At 42.8% G+C, this 19,853-nt stretch overlaps 1 protein-coding gene across 1 annotated transcript in view; it reads left to right on the forward strand.

Moving 5' to 3' along the window:
• The window catches only part of nrxn2a (neurexin 2a), a 399,049-nt gene that overhangs the window by 132,795 nt on the left and 246,401 nt on the right, over positions 1–19,853 (forward strand). The window contains exon 4 of the mRNA XM_082958259.1: positions 7,366–7,667. Within this exon, the coding sequence (XP_082814385.1) occupies positions 7,366–7,667 (302 nt within the window). The remainder of the gene's footprint in view (positions 1–7,365; positions 7,668–19,853) is intronic.

The raw sequence follows: 19,853 nt of genomic DNA on the forward strand, positions 1-19,853 counted from the left end.
CTCTCTATCGTATCTCTATAGTCTCTCTCTCTATCGTATCTCTATTGTCACTCTCTCTATCATCTCTCTATCGTATCTCTCTGTCTCTCTCTATCGTCTCTCTCTATCATCTCTCTCTCTATTGTATCTCTATTGTCTTTCTCTCTATCGTATCTCTATTGTCTCTCTCTCTATCGTATCTCTATTGTCACTCTCTCTATCGTCACTCTCTATCATCTCTCTCTCTATCGTATCTCTATTGTCACTCTCTCTATCATCTCTCTCTCTATCGTATCTCTCTGTCTCTCTCTATCGTCTCTCTCTATCATCTCTCTCTCTATCGTATCTCTATTGTCTCTCTCTCTATCGTATCTCTATTGTCACTCTCTCTATCGTATCTCTCTGTCTCTCTCTATCGTCTCTCTCTATCGTCTCTCTCTATCGTCTCTCTCTCTATTGTCTCTCTCTCTATCGTATCTCTATAGTCTCTCTCTCTATCGTCTCTCTCTATCGTCTCTCTCTCTATCGTCTCTCTATCATCTCTCTCTCTTACGTATCTCTATTGTCTCTCTCTGTCTCTCTCTATCGTCTCTCTCTATCGTCTCTCTATAGTCTCTCTCTATAGTCTCTCTCTCTATCGTCTCTCTCTATTGTCTCTCTCTATCTTCTCTCTCTATTGTCTCTCTCTCTATCGTCACTCTCTCTATCGTCTCTCTATAGTCTCTCTCTCTATTGTCTCTCTCTCTATCGTCTCTCTCTATTGTCTCTCTATAGTATCTCTATAGTCTCTCGCTCTATCTTCTCTCTCTATAGTCTCTCTCTCTATCGTATCTCTCTGTCTCTCTCTATCGTCTCTCTATAGTCTCTCTCTCTATCGTCTCTCTCTATTGTCTCTCTCTCTATCGTCTCTCTCTATTGTCTCTCTCTATCGTCACTCTCTCTATCGTCTCTCTATAGTCTCTCTCTCTATCGTCACTCTCTATTGTCTCTCTCTCTACCGTCTCTCTCTATAGTCTCTCTATAGTCTCTCTCTCTATCGTCTCTCTATAGTCTCTCTCTCTATCATATTTCTATAGTCTCTCTCTCTGTCGTCTCTCTCTATCGTATTTCTATAGTCTCTCTCTCTCTCTATCGTCTCTCTCTCCATTGTCTCTCTCTCTATCGTATCTCTACAGTCTCTCTCTCTGTCGTATTTCTATAGTCTCTCTCTGTCGTCTCTCTCTCTATCGTCTCTCTCTATTGTCTCTCTCTATCGTCTCCGTCTATCGTATCTCTATTGTCTCTCTCTATCGTCTCCGTCTATCGTATCTCTATTGTCTCTCTCTATCGTCTGTCTGTCTATAATCTCTCTCTCTATCGTATCTCTATAGCCTCTCTCTCTATCTTATTTCTATAGTCTCTCTCTCTATTGTATTTCTATATTCTCTCTCTCTGTCGTCTCTCTCTATCATCTCTCTCTCTCTATCGTCTTTCTCTCTCTATTGTCTCTCTCTATATAGTCTCTCTCTCCATCGTCTCTCTCTCTATCGTCTCTCTCTCTCTATCGTATCTCTAGTCTCTCTCTCTGTCGTATTTCTATAGTCTCTCTCTCTGTCGTCTCTCTCTATCGTCTCTCTCTCTCTATCGTCTTTCTCTCTCTATTGTCTCGATCTCGCTCTCTATCGTCTCTCTCTCTCTCATCTCTCTCTCTATCATCTCTCTATTGTCTCGCTCTCTTTATCGTCTCTCTATATCTTCTCTCTGTCTATCATCTCTCTGTCTATCGTCTCTCTCTCTCTCTTTCTCTATCGTCTATCTCTCTATCGTCTCTCTCTATCGTCTCTCTCTCTATTGTCTCTCTCTATTGTCTCTCTCTCTATCGTCTCTCTCTATCGTCTCTATCGTCTCTCTCTCTGTTGTCTCTTTCTATCGTGTCTCTCTGTCGTCTCTCTGTCGTCTTTCTCTCTCTCAAAGGACTGTGTAGGAGGGGATATAGACAGACACAGACTGAAAGGGAGGGAGGGGTGTAGGGGGATAGAGAGAGAGCGGGGGAGAGGGAGAAGGTAGTGAGACAGAATGATGAATTGTAGCAGAGGCCACCCATGCATAGTTGTCTGTGGTACTGTTCCTCAGATGCTGTGTAGTGCTAATTAAATTCCTCTTGTCACATGGGGTCACCAGACTTTAGCAGGCGACATGTAGGATGGGAGACGGAGATAGAAGTACGATCCTTACAACGTGTCAAATGAGAAGACCGACGAGAGCCAGAGAAGGCTAATCAGAAGCCTTAGACTATGTTCTGATAGATATAGATGAAGGCTTGTATGTGGATGCCAACCTTAAGGCGTTATTCACTTTTGTGGTAGAGAGACATTAAGACAATGAGCAGCTCTCATTTTCATTGCGCTGTGTGGTCGTTAAATGTGGGTTCAGCTTTGCTGTAAATAGCAGCAGCTGTTGACTGAATCATACATTAGATCTGAAGAAGAGCGTTACCTGGGAGTGAGACTATTCAAGGTAATCACAAATCATCTAAATTCCAAATGACATTCGTAGGCTTCATGCTTGATGGATTCTCTCAAGTCATCAAATTAATGTAATTTTCCACTTGATAGTCTGTAGGAAATCCACGTGCAGGAATGTTTTACATTTGATCAGTTGGTGAATTTGAAAAGCAACATTGCATCTGATTGCACCCAACCATAACTTGATAGGATGTGCTCCCGAGTGACGCAGCAAAGACACTGCATCTCAGTTCTGGTTTGATCCCGGGCTGTATCACAACCGTCCATGATCTGGAGTCCCATAGGGTGGCGCACAATTGGCCCAGAGTTGTCCGGGTTAGGGGAGGGTTTGGCTGGGGTAGGCCGTCATTGTAAAATAAGAATTTGTTCTTAACTGACTTGCCTAGTTAAATAAAGGTTAAATAAAATAAAAGTAATTGAGCAAATCTGCTTAAGAACGGTGGTTAGATATATCCCTAGACATCTGTAGGACCCAGGAAGGTGATAGTGCTGCCATGTGTGTCAGATGCATCATTAATATCTCATCCCCGTTGTCCATGGAAAAGCTACAGTAGTCAGTTTTCCCCTGGAGGAAATTCAAGGAATTGAATGAGAACTTTTAAACATGTGTAAGGAAAATGTTTGGCAGATATTATGGTGATATGATGATGGATATGATGGTGATGATATCTTTGTTGAGTGGTTCTTTGATCTGTTCACCCATCCATTTTTGTGTCATAATTGGGAGAAATATACATAAAATATATATATATATATATATATATATATATTATTAACCTGTAATTACAGTATTCAAAGCTCCATTTCAAGAAGCTTGAACAGTACAATGTATGTTTTACATTGTTATAATGTTGTATTTACTCCTGCTGCCTTCTTTGCCAGGTTCTCCCTTGTCAGCCTTTCACTGCAGTGGGCTAAATCAGGGTCTCACATATTGCTTCTTGGTAGTCTTAAACAAATCTACTTGGAAACAAAAGTATACACCTCACACACATGGTTATGAGTTTCAAAAAGAAGACACCTGTACCATGCCAATATTACATGTTATATACATCACAGAAGACTGAAATATAACAAAACTGTTAGACAGTTTAATACACTTTATTAATTATGAAAATGACTAGGGCTACATAGTCTCATTGGGACTTTCCTGATTAAAGGTTAATTAAAATGAAAATAAAATAGCTGACGATAACACTAGCTGACGATAACTCTAGTTGACGATCTCTCTAGCTGACGATAACACTAGCTGACGATAACTCTAGCTGACGATCTCTCAAGTTGACGATAACACTAGCTGACGATAACTCTAGCTGACGATCTCTCAAGTTGACGATAACACTAGCTGACGATAACTCTAGCTGACGATCTCTCAAGTTGACGATAACACTAGCTGACGATAACTCTAGCTGACGATCTCTCTAGTTGACGATAACACTAGCTGACGATAACTCTAGCTGACGATCTCTCTAGTTGATGATGACACTAGCTGACGATCTCTCTAGTTGACGATAACTCTAGCTGACGATCTCTTTAGCTGATGATATCTCTAGTTGACGATAATACTAGCTGATGATAACACTAGCTGACGATCTCTTTAGCTGACGATATCTCTAGTTGACGATAATACTAGCTGATGATAACACTAGCTGACGATCTCTCTAGTTGATGATAACTCTAGCTGACGATAACACTAGCTGACGATCTCTCTAGCTGGCGATCTCTCTAGCTGACGATAACACTAGCTGACGATCTCTCTAGCTGACGATATCTCTAGCTGACGATAACTCTAGCTGATGATAACACTAGCTGACGATAACACTAGCTGACGATAACACTAGCTGACGATAGCACTAGCTGACGATAACTCTAGCTGACGATAACACTAGCTAACGATCTCTCTAGCTGAAAATATCTCTAGCTGACGATAACACTAGCTGACGATCTCTCTAGGTGACAATATCTCTAGCTGACGATATCTCTAGCTGATGATAACACTAGCTGACGATAACACTAGCTGACGGTCTCCCTAGTTGACGATAACACTAGCTGACGATAACACTAGCTGACGATCTCTCTAGCTGACGATCTCTCTAGCTGACGATCTCTCTAACTGACGATAACACTAGCTGACGATCTCTCTAGCTGACGATATCTCTAGCAGACGATAACACTAGCTGACGAAAACACTAGCTGACGATAACACTAGCTGACGATAACACTAGCTGACGATCTCTCTAGCTGACGATCTCTCAAGCTGACGATATCTCTAGCTGACGATATCTCTAGCTGACGATAACACTAGCTGATGACAACTCTAGCTGACGATAACACTAGCTGACGATAACACTAGCTGACGATAGCACTAGCTGACGATAACTCTAGCTGACGATAACACTAGCTAACGATCTCTCTAGCTGAAAATATCTCTAGCTGACGATAACACTAGCTGACGATCTCTCTAGGTGACAATATCTCTAGCTGACGATATCTCTAGCTGATGATAACACTAGCTGACGATAACACTAGCTGACGGTCTCCCTAGTTGACGATAACACTAGCTGACGATAACACTAGCTGACGATCTCTCTAGCTGACGATCTCTCTAGCTGACGATCTCTCTAACTGACGATAACACTAGCTGACGATCTCTCTAGCTGACGATATCTCTAGCAGACGATAACACTAGCTGACGAAAACACTAGCTGACGATAACACTAGCTGACGATAACACTAGCTGACGATCTCTCTAGCTGACGATCTCTCAAGCTGACGATATCTCTAGCTGACGATATCTCTAGCTGACGATAACACTAGCTGATGACAACTCTAGCTGACGATCTTTCTAGATGACAATAACAATAGCTGATGATCTCTCTAGTTGACGATAACTCTAGCTGACGATCTCTATAGTTGACGATATCTCTAGCTGACGATAACACTAGCTGATGACAACTCTAGCTGACGATCTTTCTAGCTGACAATAACAATAGCTGATGATCTCTCTAGTTGATGATAACTCTAGCTGACGATCTCTATAGTTGACGATAACACTAGCTGACGATCTCTCTAGCTGATGATCTCTCTAGCTGACAATAACACTAGCTGACGATCTCTTGCTGACGATATCTCTAGTTGACGATAACACTAGCTGATGATAACACTAGCTGACGATCTCTCTAGTTGACGATAACTCTAGCTGACGATAACACTAGCTGACGATCAACTCTAGCTGACGATAACACTAGCTGACGATCTCTCTAGCTGACGATCTCTCTAGCTGACGATAACACTAGCTGACGATCTCTAGCTGACGATATCTCTAGTTGACGATAACACTAGCTGATGATAACACTAGCTGACGATCTCTCTAGCTGACGATATCTCTAGCAGACAATAACACTAGCTGACGATAACACTAGCTGACGATAACACTAGCTGATGATAACACTAGCTGATGATCTCTCTAGTTGACGATAACACTAGCTGACGATCTCTCTCGTTGACGATATCTCTAGCTGACGATAACACTAGCTGACGATCTCTCTAGCTGACGATATCTCTAGCTGACGATCTCTCTAGCTGACGATCTCTCTAGCTGACGATATCTCTAGCTGACGATAACACTAGCTGATGACAACTCTAGCTGACGATCTTTCTAGCTGACGATAACAATAGCTGATGATCTCTCTAGTTGACGATAACCCTAGCTGACGATCTCTATAGTTGACGATAACACTAGCTGACGATCTCTAGCTGATGATCTCTCTAGCTGACAATAACACTAGCTGACGATCTCTAGCTGACGATATCTCTAGTTGACGATAACACTAGCTGATGATAACACTAGCTGACGATCTCTCTAGTTGACGATAACTCTAGCTGACGATAACACTAGCTGACGATCTCTCTAGTTGATGATAACTCTAGCTGACGATAACACTAGCTGACGATCTCTCTAGCTGACGATAACACTAGCTGACGATCTCTAGCTGACGATATCTCTAGCAGACGATAACACTAGCTGACGATAACACTAGCTGACGATAACACTAGCTGACGATAACTCTAGCTGACGATAACACTAGCTGACGATCTCTCTGGCTGATGATCTCTCTAGCTGATGATCTCTCTAGCTGACGATAACACTAGCTGACGATCTCTTTAGCTGACGATATCTCTAGTTGACGATAATACTAGCTGATGATAACACTAGCTGACGATCTCTCTAGTTGATGATAACTCTAGCTGACGATAACACTAGCTGACGATCTCTCTAGCTGACGATAACACTAGCTGACGATCTCTCTAGCTGACGATATCTCTAGCTGACGATAACTCTAGCTGACGATAACACTAGCTGACGATAACACTAGCTGACGATAAATCTAGCTGACGATAAATCTAGCTGACGATCTCTCTAGCTGAAAATATCTCTAGCTGACGATAACACTAGCTGAGGATCTCTCTAGGTGACGATATCTCTAGCTGACGATCTCTCTAGCTGACGATAACACTAGTTGACGATCTCTCTAGCTGACGATATCTCTAGCTGACGATATCTCTAGCTGACGATAACACTAGCTGAAGATAACACTAGCTGACGATATCTCTAGCTGACGATATCTCTAGCTGACGATAACACTAGCTGACGATATCAATGGTTGTGATAACAATGGTTGTGATAACAATAGCTGATAATAACAATAGCTGTGATAACAATAGCTGATGTTTCAGAAATTATCATTCTTGAACTGCATTGTTGGTTAAGGGCTTGTTAGTTAGCATTTCACGGTAAGGTCTACACAAGTTGTATTCGACGCATGTGACAAATAGCATTTGATTTTGATTTTGACAGCCTTCTCTCCATCTCTCACCACAGCAAAAGAGGAGTCGGTAGCCACCTACAAAGGCAACGAGTTCTTCAGCTATGACTTATCTCAGATGCCCATCCAGAGCAAACTGGACGAGATCACTCTGTCCTTCCGCACGCTGCAGAGGAACGGCCTCCTTCTCCACACCGGGAAGTCAGCTGACTATGTCAACCTATCCCTGAGGAGCGGCGCTGTGTGGCTGGTAATCAACCTGGGCTCAGGGGCCTTTGAGGCCCTGGTGGAGCCCACCAACGGCAAGTTCAACGACAACGCCTGGCACGAAGTGCGCATCACACGCAACCTGCGCCAGGTACAGTACTGTACACCCCCTCTCTATGCTTCTTCTTGCGCTCAGCAGTAGATCTAGCATTATTACAGGAATATTTTCATTTTTTATTTGAAGAGGGTGTGATAGTATCATTATTTAGCTTCCAGTTGTTGTGAATGCATATCCATCATGGGCATCCAAGGGAGACCAGTTATAATGTCAGTTTGTGATTGAATTATATTCACTGTGTTGTGTTAATTTATCCCTTAGGACTGAAAAACCAAGATGTTTTAGGCTGCCCTTTTCTGATTTAGCCCTCAATTTATCTTTATCAGTCCCAAGCCAAACTCCAGTGACTCATACCCCAAGTGTGAAAGTCTTTAGGGTACATTGAGTAAATGTGCCTCACATATGCTGTAGTAATCCATTCTTATTCTGTATGGCAGTCGATACACAATCTTGTTCTTTTCAATTCAGTTCAGAGTAAAGTGAATCAATGACACATTTTTGTCTCTCTCAACATTTTTTCTCCATAGGTGAAACATGTTGATGCAGTGTGATGTTTCTCCCTGTGTGACTAGTGTTGAGGTGTATATTGTTGTGGCTGAATTGACGTGGAATGTGTTGACTGATTTCTGAGTCAGTCTCATTGAGTCTCCACAGTAGAGGCCTACTAGTAACCAATATGATTTGTTCATGTTTTTAATTGCTTTTATAATTGCAGGTTTCTATCATCAAATATTTGACTTTACCTTAATGTGTATAATGCTGTCAGTGAATTTATCCTGAGGAAGGATACTACCAATTTTTACGAGCTAAGGATATAGCTGATGAGTGGTCCATATTTAGCTAGATCAGACCTATCTTCTAGGGTTGAACTTATAAAAAACCTTTTATCTTTTAAAGAATACAGCCATGTATTTCACAACACATTTCTGTGCTAGCTTTACACCCTGTCAGGATTAGTCAGTGCCCTGCTCTCCTACTAACCATGGTCCTGCCTGGTTCCCCTCCCATGCATTATTTGTAACTTGTTTTGTACATAATGTTTCTGCAACCATATCTTACGGCAAAAAAGAGCTTCTGGATATCAGGACAGCGATCACTCACCTCAGATTAGATGAAGATTTTTTTTACAAAAAAGACGACGCACAAGACATTCTCCAAACACCCCACAGGACCGACATCCCCGTTATTTGCAAGAGGAAGTGTCGCAGGTACAGAGGACAAAGAGCCGGATGCCTGGTCAGGACCCAGAGAAGGCGACTGGGAATGCTGCCGTTACCGTCAATATTACTTGCCAACATGCAATCATTGGACAATAAATTAGACGAGGTACGATCACGAATATCCTACCAATGGGACATCAAAAACTGTAATATCCTATGTTTCATGGAATCGTGGCTGAATGATGACATGGATATTTAGCAAGCGGGATATATGCTGCACCGGCAAGATAGAACAGCACACTCCGGTAAGACGAGGGGGGGCGGTCTGCGCATATTTGTAAACAACAGCTGGTGCATGAAATCTAAGGAAGTCTCTAGATTTTGCTCGCCTGAAGTAGAGTATATTGTGATAAATTGCAGGCCACACTACTTGCCTAGAGAGTTTTCAGCTATACTTTTCGTGGCTGTTTATTTACCACCACAGACAGATGCTGGCACTAAGACCACACTCAGTCAGCTGTATAAGGAAATAAACAAACAGGAAACCACTCACCCAGAGGCGGCTCTCCTAGTGGCCGGAGATTTTAATGCACGGAAATCAGTTCTACCAAATTGTTAAATGTGCAACCAGAGGGAAAATAATTCTAGATCACCTGTACTCCACACACAGAGACGCGTACAAAGCTCTCTCTCGCACTCCATTTGGTAAATCCGACCACAACTCTATCCTCCTGATTCCTGCTTACAAGCAAAAATTAAAGCAGGAAGCACCAGTGACTCCGTCTATAAAAAAGTGGTCAGATGAAGCAGATGCTAAACTACAGGACTGTTTTGCTATCACAGACTGGAACATGTTCCGGGATTCTTCCGATGGCATTGAGGAGTGCACCATATCAGTCACTGGCTTTATCAATAAGTGCATCGAGGACGTCGTCCCCACAGTGACTGTATGTACATGACCCAACCAGAAGCCATGGATTACAGGCAACATTCGCACTGAGCTAAAGGGTAGAGCTGCCGCTTTCAAGGTGCGGGACTCTAACCCGGAAGCTTACAAGAAATCCTGCTATGCCCTGCGACGAACCATCAAACAGGCAAAGCGTCAATACAGGGCTAAGATTGAATCATACTACACCGGCTCCGACGCTCGTCAGATGTGGCAGGGCTTGCAAACTATTACAGACTACAAAGGGAAGCACAGCTGCGAGCTGCCCAGTGACACGAGCCTACCAGACGAGCTGAATCACTTCTATGCTCGCTTCGAGGCAAGCAACACTGAGGCATGCATGAGAGCATCAGCTGTTCCGGACGACTGTGTGATCACGCTCTCCGTAGCCGACATGAGTAAGACCTTTAAACAGGTCAACATACACAAGGCTGCGGGGCCAGTCGGATTACCAGGACGTGTGCTCCGGGCATGTGCTGACCAACTGGCAGGTGTCTTCACTGACATTTTCAACATGTCCCTGATTGAGTCTTTAATACCAACATGTTTCAAGCAGACCACCATAGTCCCTGTGCCCAAGAACACAAAGGCAAGAACACCTGCCTAAATGACTACAGACACGTAGCACTCACGTCCGTAGCCATGAAGTGCTTTGAAAGGTTGGTATGGCTCACATCAACACCATTATCCCAGAAACCCTAGACCCACTCCAATTTGCATACCGCCCAAACAGATCCACAGATGATGCAATCTTTATTGCACTCCACACTGCCCTTTCCCACCTGGACAAAAGGAACACTTATGTGAGAATGCTATTCATTGACTACAGGTCAGCGTTCAACACCATAGTACCCTCAAAGCTCATCACTAAGCTAAGGATCCTGGGACTAAACAACTCCCTCTGCAACTGGATCCTGGACTTCCTGACGGGCTGCCCCCAGGTGGCGAGGCTAGATAGCAACACATCTGCCTCGCAGAAGACACCGCAGAAGATACCTGTACCATGCCAATATTACATGTTTTACGCTGCTGCTACTGCCTGGTATGGCAATTGCTCAATCCTCAACAGTGGAGCTCCACAGGGGTGCGTGCACAGTCCCATCCTGTACTCCCTGTTCACCCACGACTGCATGGCCAGGAACGACTCCAACACCATCATTAAGTTTGCAGACGACACAACAGTGGTAGGCCTGATCACAGACAAAGACGAGACAGCCTATAGGGAGGAGGTCAGAGACCTGGCCGTGTGGTGCCAGAATAACATCCTATCCCTCAACGTAGCCAAGACTAAGGAGATGATTGTGGACTACAGGAAAAGGAGGACCGAGCACGCCCCCATTCTCATCGATGGGGCTGTAGTAGAGCAGGTTAGAGCTTCAAGTTCCTCGGTGTCCACATCATCAACAAACTAGAATGGTCCAAGCACACCAAGACAGTCATGAAGAAGGCACGACAAAACCTACTCCCCCTCAGGAAACTAAAACGATTTGGCATGGGTCCTGAGATCTTCAAAAGGTTCTACAGCTGCAACATCGAGAGCATCCTGACTGGTTGCATCACTGCCTGGTATGGCAATTGCTCGGCCTCTGACTGTAAGGCACTACAGAGGGTAGTGCGTACAGCCCAGTACATCACTGGGGCTAAGCTGCCTGCCATCCAGGACCTCTACACCAGGTGGTGTCAGAGGAAGGCCCTGTTCTCTCTACTACCTCATGGCAAGTGGTACCGGAGTGCCAAGTCTAGGACAAAAAGGCTTCTCAACAGTTTTTACCCCCAAGCCATAAGACTCCTGAACAGGTAATCAAATGGCTACCCAGACTATTTGCATTGTGTGCCCCCCCCCAAACCCTCTTTTTACGCTGCTGCTACTCTCTGTTTATCATATATGCATAGTCACTTTAACTATACATTCATGTACATACTACCTCAATTGGGCTGACCAACCAGTGCTCCCGCACATTGGCTAACCGGGCTATCTGCATTGTGTCCCGCCACCCACCACCCGACAACCCCTCTATTACACTACTGCTACTCTCTGTTCATCATATATGCATAGTTACTTTAACCATATCTACATGTACATACTACCTCAATCAGCCTGACTAACCGGTGTCTGTATGTAGCCTCGCTACATTTATGGCCTCGCTACTGTATATAGCCTGTCTTTTTACTGTTGTTTTATTTCTTTCCCTACCTATTGTTCACCTAATACCTTTTTTGCACTATTGGTTAGAGCCTGTAAGTAAGCATTTCACTGTAAGGTTTACACTTGTTGTATTCAGAGCACGTGACAAATAAACTTTGATTTGATTTGAAACCTGTCTACAGGTGTAGGATCTTAATTTGATCACCCTGTTGCAGGAGAACTTTCCTGCAATGAAGGATGTTTTTAACGTGTAGTGTATTTGAGTTTTAAAAAGGCTTCTGAAGTTCCCACTGTTATTTTCCCTCATGAAAAATGTATCAAACCCTACATTAATTATAATCCACATAATAATTCACATTTCTTGTTTCTGCAGGATACTTTTCTTGTTGTAGAAAACTGTCTCAAGTTAAGATCCTACATCAAATCAAATGTATTTATAAAATCATCCTACACTGACTGCACATTGTATGGCTATTTAATATGCTGACTCTGTCTTCTATACTAACATACACTACCGGTCAAATGTTTTAGAACACCTACTCACCTACTCAAGGGTTTTTCTTTTTTTCACTAGTTTTTCACTAGTTACACATCAAAATTACAAAATAACACGTATGGAATCATGTAGTAACCAAAAAAGTGTTAAACAAATCAAAATATATTTTAGATTTTAGATTTGACAAATAGCCACCCTTTACCTTGATGACAGCTTTGCACACTCTTGGCATTCTCTCAACCAGCTTCACGAGGTAGTCACCTGGAATGCATTTCAATTAACAGGTGTGCCTCCTTAAAAGTTCATTTGTGGGATTTCTTTCCTTCTTAATGTGTTTGACCCTATCATTTGTGTTGTGACAAGGTAGGAGTGGGATACAGTAGATAGCCCTATTTGGTAAAAGACCAAGTCCATGTTATGGCAAGAACAGCTCAAACAAGAAAAGAGAAATGACAGTAAATCAATACTTTAAGACATGAAGGTCAGTCAATACGGAAAAGTGCAGTCGCAAAAACCATCAAGCGCTATGATGAAATTGGTTCTCATGAGGACCACCACAGGAATGGAAGACCCAGAGTTACCTCTGCTGCAGAGGATATGTTCATTAGAGTTTGCAGCCCAAATAAATGCTTCACAGAGTTCAAGTAACAGACACATCAACTGTTCAGAGGAGATTGTGTTTATCAGGCCTTCATAGTCAAATTTCTGCAAAGAAACCACTACTAAAGGACACCAATAAGAATAAGAGACTTGCTTGGGCCAAGAAACAAGAGCAATGGACATTAGACTGGTGTAAATTTGTCCTCTGGTCTGAAGTGCAAATTTGACATTTTTGGTTCCAACTGCCGTGTCTGTGAGACGCGGTGTGGGTGAACGGATGATCTCTGCATGTGTATTTTCCACCGTAAAGCATGGAGGAGGAGGTGCCACTGTGTCGGGGTGCTTTGCTGGTGACACTGTCTGTGATTTATTTAGAATTCAAGGCACACTTATCCATCATGGCTACCACAGCATTCTGCAGCGATACGCCATCCCATCTGGTTTGAGCTTATCATTTGTTTTTCAACAGGATAATGACACAACACACCTCCAGGCTGTGTAAGGGCTATTTGACCAAGAAGGAGAGTGATGGAGTGCTCTATCAGATGACCTGGCGTTGTTTAACATTTTGTTTGGTGATTCCATATGTGTTATTTCATAGTTTTAATGTCTTCACTATTATTCAACAATGTAGAAAATATTAAAATAAAGAAAAACCTTGAATTAGTAGGTGTTCTAAAACTCTTGACCGGTAGTGTGACTCTTCAAAAGGTAGTCTTCATTTTTTATATTCTTCATTTGTTTCTGTTAGATACTATATTCAGCTTTTCACTGCTTTGCATTTAGTGGAGCATTTATTTTATCTCTCAAATTAAATTTCCACTCAATTTTGATTTGTATTTTTGGTATCATTTTGAATGAAGGTCAAATCTATGCGTTGACTGTTACCTTACAAAGGGATGTATACACATATCAGGCCTTTTATTGGTCTTTTCTAGAGCGCCAGTGTGCTTTGTTGACTTTACCATCTGCCATTTCTTTCTCCTCCCCTTTCTGAGGAAGCACCCAGCTATTGAACATGCTATGGTAAACATTATATGATAGTCAGCATATGAATTGTGTTGTTTGGTTTGCCTGTTATTTTTCACAATATCTCTTGCTTTTTTTTGTTGCTTTTACTCTCTAGAATGAACAAGTAAAAAAATTGGCAACAATCATTCCACTAGTGTCATCAGTGTTTTTGAGTCACTGTAACAGATATCTTTGTCATCTAGAATTCACGTCTGTCTGACAAGCTGTCTATCGCTGTATCAGAAGTCAGAACTAGGCCTCCCGAGTGGTGCCGCAGTCTAAGCCATTGCATCGCAGAGCTTGAGGCGTCACTACAGACCCGGGTTCAATCCCAGGCTGTGACACAGCCGGCCGTGACCGGGAGACCCATGAGGTGGCGCACAATTGGCCCAGCGTTGTCCGGGTTAGGGGAGAGTTTGGCCGGCCGGGATATCCTATCCCATCACGCTCTAGCAACTCCTTGTGGCGGGCCGGGTGCCTGCAAGCTGGTGCGGCTGGCTTCCGGGTTAAGCAAGCAGTGTGTCAAGATGTGCGGCTTGACAGGGTCGTGTTTCGGAGGACGCATTGCTCTCGACCTTCGCCTCTCCCGAGTCCGCACAGGAGTTGCAGCAATGGGACAACACTGTAACTACCAATTTGGATATCACGAAATTGGGGAGAAAAAGGGGTAAAAATACAAAAAACTGAATAATAAATAAGAAGTCAGAACTAGAGAACTCAGTTTAGAATAGGTCCATTGTGGTTAACAGGAAGAACAAGCATACATCTTTCCTATAGTGGGTATCAATGAAGTGTCAGGCACTGTGAAACAGTATTAATCAGAGCGAGAGTCTTTAGTAAAAAGACTTTCGCCTTATAATCCTAACGTAGGATATAAATATAGGTAGATCCATGTAGTTTATTTTTAGTTTGTCTTTTATTCATTCTGTTGCCTCCACGAACATCAACTGTACATAGTAGAAATGTACACCCTCTGTTAGTGTGATTTTCTCTTTCCATTTGACTTTATGTGAATGATTCATAATTCCATGATTAATATGCATCGCATGCATCCACACTCAAGCCCTTGATGGGTTATTACCACAAATAAAGCAACTTTTATTCAAACCAAAATTCCAAGGTCTTTCTATTCACACTAATATATAAAGTGCCGTATATAAAGTGCCGTCGGAAAGTATTCAGACCCCATTACTTTTTCAACACTTTGTTACGTTACAGCCTTATTCTAAAATGGATTAACAAATAAAATCCTCATCAATCTACACACAATACCATAATGGCAAAGCATTTTTGCTAATTTAAAATAAAATGGAAATATCACATTTACATAAGTATTCAGACCCTTAACTCAATACTTTGTTGAAGCACCTTTGGCAGTGATTAGAGCCTCAAGTCTTCATGGGTATGACGCTACAAGCTTGGCACACCTGTATTTGTGGAGTTTCTCCCATTCTTCTCTGCAGGTCTTCTCAAGCTCTGTCAGGTTGGATGGGAAGCTTTGCTGCACAACTATTTTCAGGTCTCTCCAGAGATGTTCGATTGGGTTCAAGTCTCGGCTCTGGCTGGGCCACTCAAAGACATTCAGAGACTTGTCCCGAAGCCACTCCTGCATTGTCTTGGCTGTGTGCTTAGGGTTGTTGTCCTGTTGGTAGGTGGATCTTCGCCCCAGTCTGAGGTGCTGAGTGCTCTGGAGCAGGTTTTCATCAAGGATCTCTCTCTGTACTTTGCGCTGTTCATCTTTGCCTCGATCCTGACTAGTCTCCCAGTCCCTGCCGCTGAAAAATATCCCCACAGCCTGATACTGCCACCACCATGCTTCACGGTAGGAATGGTGCCAGGTTTCCTCCGGATGTGACGATTGACATTACATCTTGGTATCATCAGACCAGAGAATCTTGTTTCTCATGGTCTGAGAGTTCTTTAAGTGCCTTTTGGCAAACTCCAAGCAGGCTGTCATGTGCCTTTTTACTGAGGAGTGGCTTCCGTCTGGCCACTCTACCATAAAGGCCTGATTGGTAGAGTGCTGCAGAGATGGTTGCCCTTCTGGAAGGTTCTTCCATCTCATCAGAGGAACTCTAGTGCTTTGTCAGTGACCATCGGGTTCTTGGTCACCTCCCTGAGTTTGGGCAGGCGGCCAGCTCTAGGAAGAGGGTTCCAAACATCTTCCATTTAATAATGATGGAGGCCACTGTGTTCTTGGGGACCTTCAATGCTGCAGACATTTTATTGTATCCTTCCCCAGATCTGTGCCTCGACACAATCCTGTCTCGGAGCTCTACGGACAATTCCTTTGACCTCATCGTTTGGTTTTTTCTCTTACATACACTGTCAACTGTGGGACCTTATATAGACAGGTGTGTGCCTTTCCAAATCATGTCTAATCAATTGAATTTACCACAGGAGGACTCCAATCAGGTTGTAGAAACATCTCAAGGATGATCAGTGGAAACAGGACGCATCTGAGCTAAATTTTGAGTCTCATAGCAAAGGGTCTGAATACTTATGTAAATAAGATATTTCATTTTTTATTTTTTATTAATTTGCTAACATTTCTAAAAACCTGTTTTCCCTTTGTCATTATGGAGTATTGTTTGTAGATTGCTGAGGATTTGTATTTATTTCATCCATGTTAGAATAAGGCTGTAACGTAACCAAATTTGGAAAAAGTCAAGCGGTCTGAATACTTTCCTAATGCACTCTATGTCCGTCTATCTGATTCGATCTAGTACTGAACTAACAACCATTTGTGTGTCTGACTCTAACGTCCTTACTAAAAGAACCCCCTTCCCTCTCACCCCAACCTGCAGACAGACATTCTCTCTCTTCATTATCCCAACCCTACCCTCAACCATACTTCCCATAGACAGAACAATCCTATACTTACAAACCCTCTCATGCACTTCCCTGCATACATTTCACTTTTCCTTGGATAGCTTCCAGTTACCTCACTGACATGCAGATAGAGAGAAATGCACCTCCTGTGGAAACATTTTTTTTAACAAGCTCTGGTGGTCCGTTTTCACAAGCTGGATTCCTCTTCTAAACAAAATAGCTCTTTCTTTATCTTTTGTCTCTCTCAATTCAATCCAAGAGGATTTATTGGCATGGGGAACATATGTTTACATTGCCAAAGCAAGTGAAATGGATAAACTAAAGTGAAATAAATAACTCTTGTCTCTCTCTCGCCTTCCCCAATTGCTTTCTCTCTCACACACCCTCAATCACACACTCTCTGACACACACACACACACACACACACACACACACACACACACACACACACACACACACACACACACACACACACACACACACACACACACACATGCACACGCTCTCTCTGACACACACACACTCTCTCTCTCTCTCTCTCTCTCTCTCTCTCTCTCTCTCTCTCTCTCTCTCTCTCTCTCTCTCTCTCGCCCTCGCTCCCTGACACACACACTCTCTCTCTCTCTCTGACTCGCTCTCTCACAGACACACACACATACACACACACCACACTTTCACCTACTCCCTTGTTCAACCTTGCCTACAATTGAAGCTACAGATTCATTACAGCTCTAAACAGAAACAGCAGACATAAAAACGTGTTGTCCTTTAATGAGGGAAGTACATTTAAAACCAGGAAACACCAATAACTAATGTTCAGAAGGGGGCAATCCCTCAGAGTGGGTGGGTGCTTATATTTGTATATTTTTTGGTGCATATCCCACTCTACTTGAGACACCCGCCTGAGCAATTAGTGCTATGACAGGGTGCAGGTGGCTGGGCTTCGCTTTTCTCAGAGAGGACCCCTGCGAAACATAGTATTTGTCAGTCAGCAATAATGGTGTTCTGAATTCACAATGTCATTAGGCCTACAGTATAAACCCCTTTTCCAGTACACGACACACTGCTCGCCACTCCTGGCGGCAGTAAAAACGCCATCGCCATCTGCGCCCAGCCTAGATTTACGTTTTTATTCATTCTAAACAAAAAAGCTTTTTTGGGGTTCTCATACGCTTACAAAGATGTTTTGGATGCAGTAATTGTTAGATAGAATGCGAACACTCATTGATATAGGCTGTAGCAAAAGCTAGCCAAATAGCCTTTTTACTGGTTAAAGTGTTTTTAAGTATAATGCAGTTGATTTGCGATGATGGCACAAACATTATAATAAGCAGGACATTCATACGAATCTTAAAATCCAATTATAATCCAAAGTAGTGTGAAATGCACTCATAAGCAATATGTAAATAGAGGCTTTTTTTGTCTGCCATTTTATAAGAACTTCCCCTTGTTCTGCCACCAATTTGTGCGGATCACCCTCGTGTGGCAATGTTTGCAAACACAGAAAGGGGTCTATTCCTCTCTAGTGTATGCAACTTGCAGGTTACTAATGTATCCAAATGTATCTCTCTGGCCCACTTGGTTTTGTTGATGAAACAAGGATATCACAGATCCTGCCTCTTATCAACGATTAGCCAGCGATTTCAAAGATGATCACGTGACACATGATCATGTCTGATTGGGTAGAACTTTGTGAGAGTTGACCAATCCACGCAGGGTTCTGTAAACCACATGCTGTACAGCACAAGGTTATTATAGGAAACGAAAACTAAAAAAAGAAAAAATAATCATAAAAAAAGATTTTGTCAACTGAAATATTTAACAAACCTGTTTTAAAAAAAGAAAACTATACTGAAACTATTATATTTGACTGTTTTTTCCCCCTAAACTTTTGGCAAAAATCGAATGGGGTTTCAAGCTTTTTTTTCTAATGGGGGTTTGCAAGCTTCTGAATCTGGCGGATAAATTCTGCCAGGAGAAGGCAGTGTTTCAAATAGGCCTAGCTTGTGCATCCCCATCACTAGCTAACTAGTATATATATATATATACTAAACAAAAATATAAATGTAACATGCAACATGCAACAATTTCAAGGATTGTACTGAGTTACAGTTCATACAAGGAAATCAGTCAATTGAAATAAATCATTAGGCCCTAATCATGGATTTCACATGCCTGGGAATACAGATATGCATCTGTTGGTCACAGATACCTTAAAAAAATAAGTAGAGGCGTGGATCAGAAAACCAGTCAGTATCTGGTGTGACCACCATTTGCCTCATGCAGCGTGACACATCTCCTTCACATAGAGTTGATCAGGCTGTTGATTGTGGCTTGTGGAATGTTGTCCCACTCCTCTTCAATGGCTGTGCGAATTTGCTTGATATTGAAAGGCACTGGAACACGCTGTCATACACGTCGATCCAGAGCATCCAAAACATTCTCAATGGGTGACATGTCTGGTGAGTATGTAGGCCACGGAAGAACTGGGACATTTTCAGCTTCCAGGAATTGTGTACAGATCCTTGCGAAATGGGGCCATGCATTATCATGCTGAAACATGAGGTGATGAATGGCACGACAATGGGATCTCGTCAAGGTATCTCTGTGCATTCAAACTGACATTGATAAAATGCAATTGTGTTCATTGTCTGTAGCTTATGCCTGCCCATACCATAACCCCACCGCCACCATGGGGCACTCTGTTCACAACGTTGATATCAGAAAACTGCTCGCCCAACAAACCGATTTGCCATCTGTCCATTACAGTTGAAATCGAGATTCATCCATGAAGAGCACACTTCTCCAGCGTGCCAGTTGCCATTTAAGGTGAGCATTTGCTCACTGAAGTCCGTTACGACGCCGAACTGCACTCAGGTCAAGACCCTGGTGAGGATGACGAGCACGCAGATGAGCTTCCCTGAGATGTTTTCTGACAGTTTGTGCAGAGATTTTTCGGTTGTGCAAACCCACAGTTTCATCAGTGGTCCAGGTGGCTGGTGTCAGCCTATCCCGCAGGTAAAGAAGG

The sequence above is a fragment of the Salmo salar genome, chromosome 11 (assembly GCF_965601325.2).
Source record: "Salmo salar chromosome 11, fSalSal1, whole genome shotgun sequence".
Lineage (NCBI taxonomy): Eukaryota > Metazoa > Chordata > Actinopteri > Salmoniformes > Salmonidae > Salmo > Salmo salar.